The sequence below is a fragment of the Brachionichthys hirsutus genome, chromosome 4, assembly GCF_040956055.1.
Source record: "Brachionichthys hirsutus isolate HB-005 chromosome 4, CSIRO-AGI_Bhir_v1, whole genome shotgun sequence".
In the NCBI taxonomy this organism is placed as follows: Eukaryota; Metazoa; Chordata; class Actinopteri; order Lophiiformes; family Brachionichthyidae; genus Brachionichthys; species Brachionichthys hirsutus.
Genome location: NC_090900.1, coordinates 4571914 through 4581268, shown reverse-complemented (window position 1 = coordinate 4581268; position 9355 = coordinate 4571914). Strand labels below are relative to the sequence as shown.

The following is a 9355-nucleotide window of genomic DNA, read 5'->3' as shown; positions in this document are numbered from 1 at the left end:
CTAAATTGCTCATAGGTGTAAATGAATGTTATTTAATATTAGTACGTGTTCATTAACTGTTAACGTAGACTCACTATTATTATTATTCCACAAATAATTACACCGTTGATTGGCATTAGCCCATTTTAACAAGTTAAAATTAACTATATGTATGAGAGACATATTTCTGACACCAAAATCATTTTCATATATTTATAATAAAAAAATGTATACACATTTGTTTGCAGTAAAATTCAAGCCTAACAATTACACATATTGAAATAAAATGGAGATATTCAAGTATAGCCCTACATCAGACTAAATAGTTTGTAAAACTGAACTTACCTCCTGAAGTCGTGTCCATGGCGGCAGACGTTTTTGCCTGTGTGGGCTTTTTCCTCTTCTTTCTTCCCTTTCTGGTGCTGGAAGCGCATGCTTCAGCATAGGTTATTGGCTTTGTGGTCATTCTCTTCACTTTTCCTTCACTCAAGGTGCTAAAAGGTGATTCAATCTGGAAACTTGAAGCACTTTTAAAGAGTTAATGTTCATCAAGATGAAAGCGGCGATCGACTGACAATTAAGATTAAAGCGTTTCAAAGCGACAACGCGACATCCATAACACAACATCAAAGTGCCACAACCGAGCCTTGTGATTGGTCCGCGTTTGTCACGTGAGACGTTCTAATGCGGAAGTCATTCTTTTTTCGTCTGTATCAGAAACGTTCTCTCCCTACAAACTAAATCCACTCGGAGGCAGAAAAGGGCGGAGAACACATCGGGACTGTCTTTAGTTTTTAACGTCGTTCTTGTTCTTGTTTTCAAACATGAATTACAAAATAAGGGCTGCTGTTAAAGAGGACTGCAAAGAAATATGCAGAATGCTAGTGGTGAGTGTTTGAAGCCATGCAAAGTCATGCTCTGCTTCATGATGATGGGTTTTCACTTTCTTTATCTTTATTTCTTTTTCACTTTGATGGCATGCTGTGATGAAGTAATGATGCTCATTTAACTTTGTCAAATGTCTGTCTAAATGTTTTCACCGACTTTCTAAATCTCAGGAATTGGCCGTTTAGTTCATGCTGGGCCATTATCAAACCGATCAAAGGGTTTCCGTATTGATCACACCTCCTGCCTTCCACATGGAAACATTTGTGTCACTTTCAATGTGCATGTTGAAAAAGCAACAACATAAAATACTGATTGTGCGTTCGTTGCTACCGTGGTGAGGGTTAGGGTAGAGGGATGAAATGTTTGTAGGAAAACCGGTTATCTGTCCTGTTTCATCTATTAGATCTGGAGCGCGACGGATTTGGACAGAATCCCTTCTTTGAATGCCTCGTCGAGTCGTCGCTGAAGTACCTGAGGAACACAAGTCTAAAGAAGGTAAAGTGATGCTGGAGGCCTTTTTCTTGGACACCATTCATCTCTTAACGTTGAGCAATCCGGGCCAATCGAGCCGCCTTTCTGTTTCATATACAGGCAGCTCAACTGTTTTGTATGCTTCTGAATCCAGTTCTCTGTGCTTTATGTAACCGGATGATTGGAGTTAATTGGGCGGGAGCGGGAGCTGCGGGACCTTAAGGGCCGGGTGACGCAGCAAATGGTCGTCGGCGAATGGAGGGGGATGCAGCCCAGGCGAGGCCGGAGCGTGGACATCGGCATGGCAGCGTGGCTGGATTGGCGTCTGGATGGGCGTCGCTGGAGTCGGCGTGGCTGTGTCTGATGCCCCGCGGAGGACGGGGAACGACCGGGCGAGGCTCAGCGTGAGAGCCAGACATTTGGGGGAATCACCAGCGGGAAGAACAGACTGAGGGTCATTCCGGCTGTTCTTTCGGGGCCGCATATTTTTTGGCGTACGCGGGTGTATCTGGGGCTCAGGCGCTGACCTTTGGGTGATGCTCGGTTTTTGACTGTTTTTTTAGAAAACCGTTTTGTTTTTATATTATGATTTATCGGTGGGGCACCGATAACTCGGAGGGGGGGAGGAATGTAACCGGATGATTGGAGTTGATTGGGCAGGCAGGTGTTGGAGGGAGCACCTGTGGCCCATTTACCACTGATTGGGGGGGGGTTTATATAGGTGCTTCCCCTCCCTCGTTCCAGTGTCCTCATTTGTGTTTTCCCCGTCTCGAGGGCAGGTTGGCCGTAGACTGTCACTGCCTTGTCTCTCCTCTTCTTTTGTTTGTAGAGTGTTTTTAAGGACATGTTTAGAGTCTTAAATAAATATTTTGAATTATTAACTGCCGTGCTGGTGTTCACTGTGAGCGGACCTGTGGGTGGGGAAACCCGCTAAAACGAGCTGGGAACCAAAGGAACAAAAAATTAAATAGATCTTTAGGTTGCAAGTCCTAAAGTGGCGTTGTTGGCAACAATCGTCTAGCCCCATATGCACAACGCCACACTTACAAAGTACTTTAATTCATTTGACCTTTACTGTGCCGTTCAAGGACTCGAAATGTGAGAAGTTGGAGTGTTTACATTCAAAACAATGTGGTTTAAACTCTACGGATCAATTCAGAAACCCACCTTTTATTTTCTTTACAATTTAGTTTAATGAGCATATTCATGATACATTTGAATTAACATTTCAGTCATTTAATGATCTTATCATAAAACAATATTTAAACTTTACAGAGCAAAGTAAGAATATTCATAGTAAAGTGTATTTATTTCTAACTTGCACTCACATTCAAGCTTCATTCTACTTCAAATGCAAAAGTTACGTGAAATCACTGACCGTTTTCTAAAAACAGGACATTTAAGTTTAGTCACTGTTAAAGAGAATAGAAAAAAAGAGCTTTAGAACCATTCTTTTGATTTGATGCTCATTGATCATTAGGAGTGAGTGACTCAATAGCCTTTATTTTGGATGCCGATCTTTTGATCGTTCTCAACTGTGTAATCTCCAACACCTGAGGGAGCAAAAAAGCACAATTTCAAAAAAACCAGAAAGACAGAGACCATGCTCAGACGCTGAATATGTCTGAATACATCATTGTCTGAAAGACAGGACACTAGTTTAAGTGTAGTGTGTGAGATGTTGCTTTATCTGCCTCATCAAATTAAGCAATATCAACTCGGTCATTGATCCTAGAACCGTACTGGACTGGAATCATCACATGATGCCTTCTGGCAGATCCAGATCTACTAATCATCGAGGTAGATTTTCACAGATACCGAAAATCAATTTCAACCAATATGAATCTTCATTATCGCTACTGTTCAGCTTTAATTTATTTTTTTTATTTTTTAAAAAACCTCTCTTTTGCAACACTGGAGAAGATATAAAACTGTACCAGGAACTCAATCTGCACCCAGATCTGCCTAAAAATGAATTGCCTTGTGCACAAACAACCGTTTTTTTTTTTTTTTTAATAAATAATTGATTCTGTTGTGTGTGTGTGTGTGTGTCCCCTCACCCTCATTGAGTGCACTACCATCAGAAGACAGATGCCAGTATCTTTTGTCACTCTGTCTGGCCTGCTCCCCATTTATTGCGCTTAAGAAAGGTCCCCATAAACTAGTCTGCACCTCAAACCTGCAGAGCAGCATCAAACGTTACGCAATGTCGGCAAATATACTGGTTGTAAAAACAGTTACAAAAAGCTGAAATGCACAAAGCAATAGGATACGAACTCACGTGAAGCCGACGTTTTTCCCTTTGAGAAGTTCCAACACCTTCAGCAGAGTGCTGCCCGTTGGCACGTCCAAAGCGTAATTCGTCTTCGTCCCATCGTGTTTCACCACTTCCACCTTGACATTCACACTGCAATCGGTTGATTCAACCAGCTCAGGCTCTTCTGGCTCCAGCACCAGTGTGTCTGCAGGAAGACAAGCAACGCGACAAAAGGGTGACAATGCAGAAACCTCCGGAAACCTGAAGTGGGAATAATCTGAACATACCATCCTCATTGAGGCACTTCTTGTTTCTAAGACTCAGGTAGGATTTCTGGTGGAGGGCTGGCAAGATCTGAGACATGCCCATCGGGTTGTGGTACACGTTGGCTCTGACACTTGTCCTAATGGCCTCCGTTGAGGCAGCGAACTCCGTAACTGGGCTTCCCATCGCCAGAAGGGCCTTGAACATGTGAAATTATAGATTTGAGTTGCAAAGATTTTAGTGCGTGGGATCACACAAGAAAAAAAAAAAACAGAGAAGGTTCCTCACTTGAACGGCATTGCCAGTACTGAACTCATTACCAAGGTGACCGTCAGTCCTACGAGAGGCCAAGAGCTTCTGCTTGATCTTGGCAAGAGCCGTGTCAAGCTCAGCAGCATTGTGCACATGATAACCAGCATCTTTCACACACTGCAGTGCCATTCCAGCCATGGCGTAGGTGTCTATGGTAAAAAAGATAGAATGAAAATATATAAAGAGAGGGAGGCCGAGTTCAGCTTGGTGCGATGCATCCCTCCCTATATGCTCACCAATACTGACAATGTCTCCATGCTTGAAGCAGTCGTATTCCGTTGCAATGATCAGCTTGTTGGTGACATGGTTGTTGACCCTGACGCCACTTACACAAAGAGCGATCACACCCAGAGAGTACTGGTAGTAATTGGTCAAAGGGCGTCCGCTTACTGCATGAAAAGAGAAATAAAAAAATTAGACATCAGACGTGAAGATATTCTTCAAAGCAAGTACAGTTTTTATCTCAGTTTGGATAGAATTAGTCAATAATTACTCTGGGGATAGGAACATACAACCTCAACACACAAAATGGAGACACAGATGGCTTCCCACGCTCTCAATATGATACCTATGCGTTCTAAAATGGTAAACCAAGTATTTTCTATCGAGTCTGTTCAGCCCATCGTGTTCTATTAAAAGTGTTTTTGTACATAAACACTAAAAATGAAAAAAGTCGGCCAGCGAAAGGTTGCAGGATAACGTACAAGCAAAGTTTTTTTTTTCCTGATCCATCTGCGTCTTTAGCTGCATCACCGGGACCTGAGTCTTCCCATTGATGGTGAAGGTGATTGTGCTGATGTTATAGCAGGAGGACTTCAAAGCCAGGATATAGAGCGCCATGATGCCAGTCACCGGTTGGCTGTGCAAGAGAGAGCTGAGCAAAACACAGCATGTCAGCAGAGTGCATCCAGGAAAAAGATAATTCAACAGAAACTATTTTCGTGTGAATTGAAAGCACCTTTGAATGTCATTGTGCAATGCATTTTTCAGTTTGTTCAGGTATTCTGCCTCCTTTGCCAAGTTGTGATAGTTGGAAAGCCGTAATGCCAAATGAATACTGGGATTGGGGAGTCCGTCCTGCGTGTCCAGAGAGCGAAGCAGATCCTTGTTGAGCGACAGGAGAAGCTCATGGTTTGATTCTGCAGTAACTGGATTAGAATGTAAAAATTATTTAAGACATTTTGATCACAGATATTATCCCCCCCCCCCCCCCCCACGCCCAAATAAAAATGTAATTATTTCTTCATGACTATCAAAACAAAAACAACAAGAATCTCAACAAGCGAGGAAAACCCCAGTTTATAATTTTAAATGCAAATTCTAAATATCTGGATTTCTCTCCTTGATATTTTACTATCTTCACAACAAATTACACAAAGTTTGACAAAGAGAGATATTTTACAAGACTTCATAAGGTACTGAATCACATTGCAAAAGCAGGAAATGGCCGCAGTGAATTTGTCATTTAGGTTTCCCAAAGTTCAGCCAGCGTTTGAGTGATTGGTCATTATTTTAAAATGTTTAAAAAGAAATCCAGCGCTTACCGACAGAGGCATAAGTCAATAGAGTGGCGATAAACGCTAACAACAACATTCTGGACAACCTACAGGATGACACAGAAGAATTAGTTTCCAAATACAAATATATAGTAAAAATGATTCAAGAAATAACTGCAGTAAATATACTTAGATACATAAAGCACTCATCGACACTTGGTAATTGTAATAAGATCGTTATTATACTATTCTCGGTTCAGTAGTTGCCTTGTAAATTACTTTAAGCCTGTAAACAACGGTTTCCTACCGAGCGACTCCAGTGAAAAGATCCAGCTTGAGGAAGTCGAGTCGGCATCTTGCGGTCTGCTTGTCACATGACTTGTTTGATCTGACACAGGAAGCATCAAAGCGACTGGGGGCAGGGCCATACACGCTGGACGTTTGGAGATATCTATCTTGTATCACATACTAAAATACTAAATACTAAATACTTTTTATTGATTTGTCCCTCGGAGGGCAATTTGGTTTACAGCAGTTACACTTTCTAACTGTTCTTTTATATCTTGTATATTTTTATATTGTGTGAAAACTACTCTCAAACTCCCAATTTACTTCACACAATCTCCACGCGGAAGACGATATGTATATAACAAAGATTCACCGTTTTTGTGTGATACAAGATAGATATCTCCAAACGTCAGCGCGTATGTCGTGTCAGCTCAAACTTTATAATTAAAAAACAAATTCAGTACATAAGGCACAGCTTTCACGATTCAAGTTGTTTTCGTTTTTGTAAGTTTGCTTGCATGTTTAATGGAAGTTAGCAAATAAAATAAAACGGTTAACAATATATTTATCCAGAGCAGACCCCCGCCCAGCAGTTCATTCCGCTCATAAAACACATCCACGGCGGAATTATGTTTCATTTTTAGATTGGAGATGTAATTTTCTATTTCTAAAAGGTGAAGAGACGTCTTCCTCCCTTAACTACAATTCCCACAATTCACTTTATGAAATCTCGCGTTCTTTCTGGAAGCTCTACGACTCTTCGGGCGCGACTCACCTTTGAGATTAGCAAAAACTATTAAAGCCAGTCTCTACATTGGAAGGAGTTGGCGCTGAAGGTACCGTGGCTCTCTGCCCGCGGGTGGGACCGTTCACGGCGGTCATACGTGGATCCGCGGCGACTGTGGGCTCATGACGACACTGTGAAAGAACATGGCATTGAAGAAGGAGCCTAGCTAGCTAGCTAGCAAAAGAAACAAGACTCCGAGAGGCAGGCTAACTGCACAGGTCGGTCCTGAGCGACAGCTTATCGTCAAAGTTTAAGCAACGCTCATTCTCTATTCATTGCAGGAATTACGTTGTCGTTGTGCGTTTCATTATTATGTAATATTACTAGTTAATGCGTCACCAGCGGCACTAGCTAGCTGCTTGCGTGCTGTGTTGGTAAACATGTAGAACTTTGTCAGTCATGTTGAGGACAGTAAAACGCCTCGGCTTCGTTTGATCGCTACTAGCAGCGATCCTGGAGATCAGACCCTTAAGAAGTTTATCCACCAGAGTCTCTCCAAATCACTGGACCCACCAGGACCCAGCAGGACCCACCTGGACCCACCTGGACCCAGCATGCATCACGCTGCTCCCCCGAGCAGCGAAGTGGGGTTTCTGCCAGCCATGTATTCGTTCTCGGGCCCCACAAGCCTCCCTGAAATCGACCTCGGACCTCCAAGTACGTCCGGCCATTCACAGAGAGCAAAACTCTCCAGCAAGTATGTAGCTAATAATTCAGTGGCATCAACCCGGAAGGATCGTCTCTCTCTTCCCTAACACGCCCGTCCTCTGTCCCACTGCAGCTGGGAAACACGAAGCCTCAGGAAGAACAGGAGGCGAGTCGGGGATGAGTAAGTGACACAGAACCGCAAGGGGGAAAAGGCCACCAGAAACCCTTTGACTGTGTGTTTCTGAAATGTATCTGCATTCTTGTCAGGGCGTGTAGTGCCAAAAGGAGGAGGCTAATGTCCAAGGAGGAAGAGGGGCTTTCGGAGAACCCAAACGCGAGCACTCTCACGGACTGGTCTACAGGAAACGCTCTCCCTGCTCCGTCTGCACAACGAGCCGCCCCCGCGTCGCCACGTCCCCGCCCAGCGCCGGCGCAGCCGCCCGTCTCCGCCCTGTCCCGACCCGAGACGGAGAGCTCCTGCATGGAGATCGAGGCCGCCCACCGGAGACTCCAGGAGATCGAAGACAGGTGTGATTCTGAAAAGGTTTCAGGAATCGAGCGCTTTATAGCTGCCCCAGCAGGTTCAGACATCCAGCGTATATCAGAGGTACACGTACTGCGTCATTACGCTCCCAAGTGGTAAACACAAACACTCAGGAGCCGTCACTCCGTTACATGGAAACAGAAACATACAAAAAGGAGCTTTTCATAAGTCATTTGCAGACTGAGAAGAGGAATAGACGCGGTGTTTCTGGTAGCGGTGCGTAGTGTCGTAGCTTGTATTCCTCTCAGTCAACACTTGCGATATTGTTTTCTCCCAGAATAATATTAGAGGATGATGAAGATGAAGATTTGGATGTCGAGCCAGCCCAGAGACGACCGGTGCTGGTGATCTCCGACAGCCTGAAGGAGGGCCTCCAGCGCGGCATCGGTGACATCCTGCCGCAGACAGTAGCGCAGTGTGTGTGCGTGCTTCCTGCCTCGTTGTTGGGATGTTCAGTCACGTAATCAATAAAGACCTCGGCTTGTTTTTCTGACTGAAAGCGTTCCTTCCTGCACTTTCAGGAGCCATTCCTGCATGGAGTTGGTGCTGTGGCGGCCGCCGGACGATCCGTTCTGTCGGAGGCGAAAGGGCCCGTCGCAGAAACAGCGCAAACAAGTGGCGGGATCTGAGCGGCCCCGGACCCCGTGTGCATCGCCCGGTCCCTCCAGCCCACCTGCAGACACACACTCTTGCCTGTACAGCTCTGCCAGTGCCCACAACTCTGGGGAGGAGGACATGGAAATATAATTGTGTTGAGTTGGGGGGGGGGGGATCCTACCTGAGTCTGAGATAAAGCCACACCAAAGTAGAAAACTGGAAGTGTAGCCACACGAAAGACTAAGAACCACTTGAGGGTCAGGAAGTTCAGCGTAACGAGGCAGGTCGGTTGTACGTGAATATTGTGCGTTTTAGCTCAATGGTTTCGCTTTGCAGTCGCTGCAGTTGTTTTTCACCGTGACTATGAAGGATTAAATAATAAAGCTGGATAATTCATCACTTTTATTCTTTTAAATCTCCAAGGAGCGTGTCACAGCTTTTAAAAGTTCTATAGGCAAACCTAAACAATTTTACACGGCCTTAGAAACTGGATCATTTGTGTAATTTTGCCCAAATATCTCCTGCAACGTCCTGATGCTTCGTAAATGACTGTTTTTGTGAAACAGTGTGTGTAGCACCTTTTGTATGTTTTTTTTTGTGTGTTCAGCTCCTGGCAATCGTTCGCAGGACAGTAAAAGTCGACTTGCGTTTCTGTTTGAAGTCGTTCTCGCAGGGAGATTATCTTCCTCCAGTTCTTACAGCACGCATGGCAGGTTTGAGGAATTTTGTGAATGTACCTTTTTTTTAATTTGATTCTATTTTTATTTGTACATTACCAGAAGAGCAACCTGTGATGGAATGTCATTGCTTTTCAATAAAAGTTT

At 44.1% G+C, this 9355-nt stretch overlaps 2 protein-coding genes and 1 long non-coding RNA gene across 3 annotated transcripts; 2 read left to right on the top strand and 1 right to left on the bottom strand.

The window, feature by feature from the left end:
* Window positions 1-677: 677 nt before the first annotated feature.
* LOC137893306 (uncharacterized) lies at window positions 678-2186 on the top strand. The gene is made up of 3 exons (XR_011105442.1): window positions 678-866; window positions 1271-1362; window positions 1493-2186. It is a non-coding gene; the product is annotated as an uncharacterized lncRNA (long non-coding RNA).
* Window positions 2187-2521: 335 nt separating this feature from the next.
* Window positions 2522-6005, bottom strand: tcn2 (transcobalamin II). The gene is made up of 10 exons (XM_068738547.1): window positions 5975-6005; window positions 5716-5774; window positions 5130-5319; window positions 4876-5045; window positions 4408-4560; window positions 4148-4320; window positions 3883-4057; window positions 3620-3800; window positions 3399-3517; window positions 2522-2891 (listed from the first exon to the last, which is right to left on the bottom strand). Exons 2-10 carry the CDS (start codon window positions 5762-5764, stop codon window positions 2830-2832), a joined length of 1272 nt encoding a protein of 423 aa, XP_068594648.1. The 5' UTR covers window positions 5765-5774; window positions 5975-6005; the 3' UTR covers window positions 2522-2829.
* Window positions 6006-6893: 888 nt separating this feature from the next.
* On the top strand, window positions 6894-9355 carry ccdc117 (coiled-coil domain containing 117). The gene is made up of 6 exons (XM_068738687.1): window positions 6894-6960; window positions 7259-7439; window positions 7524-7571; window positions 7658-7918; window positions 8212-8355; window positions 8456-9355. The coding sequence occupies exons 2-6, from the start codon at window positions 7297-7299 to the stop codon at window positions 8679-8681; spliced, it is 822 nt and encodes a 273-aa protein (XP_068594788.1). The 5' UTR covers window positions 6894-6960; window positions 7259-7296; the 3' UTR covers window positions 8682-9355.

Excerpts from the sequence above, each read along its gene's own strand:
- tcn2 (XM_068738547.1), bottom strand. The coding sequence starts at position 5,764 with ATGTTGTTGTTAGCGTTTATCGCCACTCTATTGACTTATGCCTCTGTC. Across the intron at positions 5,320-5,715 it reads ATTGACTTATGCCTCTGTCG|TTACTGCAGAATCAAACCAT; the intron begins GTAAGCGCTGGA and ends ATTCTAATCCAG. Across the intron at positions 4,058-4,147 it reads GTACTGGCAATGCCGTTCAA|GCCCTTCTGGCGATGGGAAG; the intron begins GTGAGGAACCTT and ends CACATGTTCAAG.
- ccdc117 (XM_068738687.1), top strand. The coding sequence starts at position 7,297 with ATGCATCACGCTGCTCCCCCGAGCAGCGAAGTGGGGTTTCTGCCAGCC. Across the intron at positions 7,919-8,211 it reads CTCCAGGAGATCGAAGACAG|AATAATATTAGAGGATGATG; the intron begins GTGTGATTCTGA and ends GTTTTCTCCCAG. Across the intron at positions 8,356-8,455 it reads CAGACAGTAGCGCAGTGTGT|GAGCCATTCCTGCATGGAGT; the intron begins GTGCGTGCTTCC and ends CTGCACTTTCAG.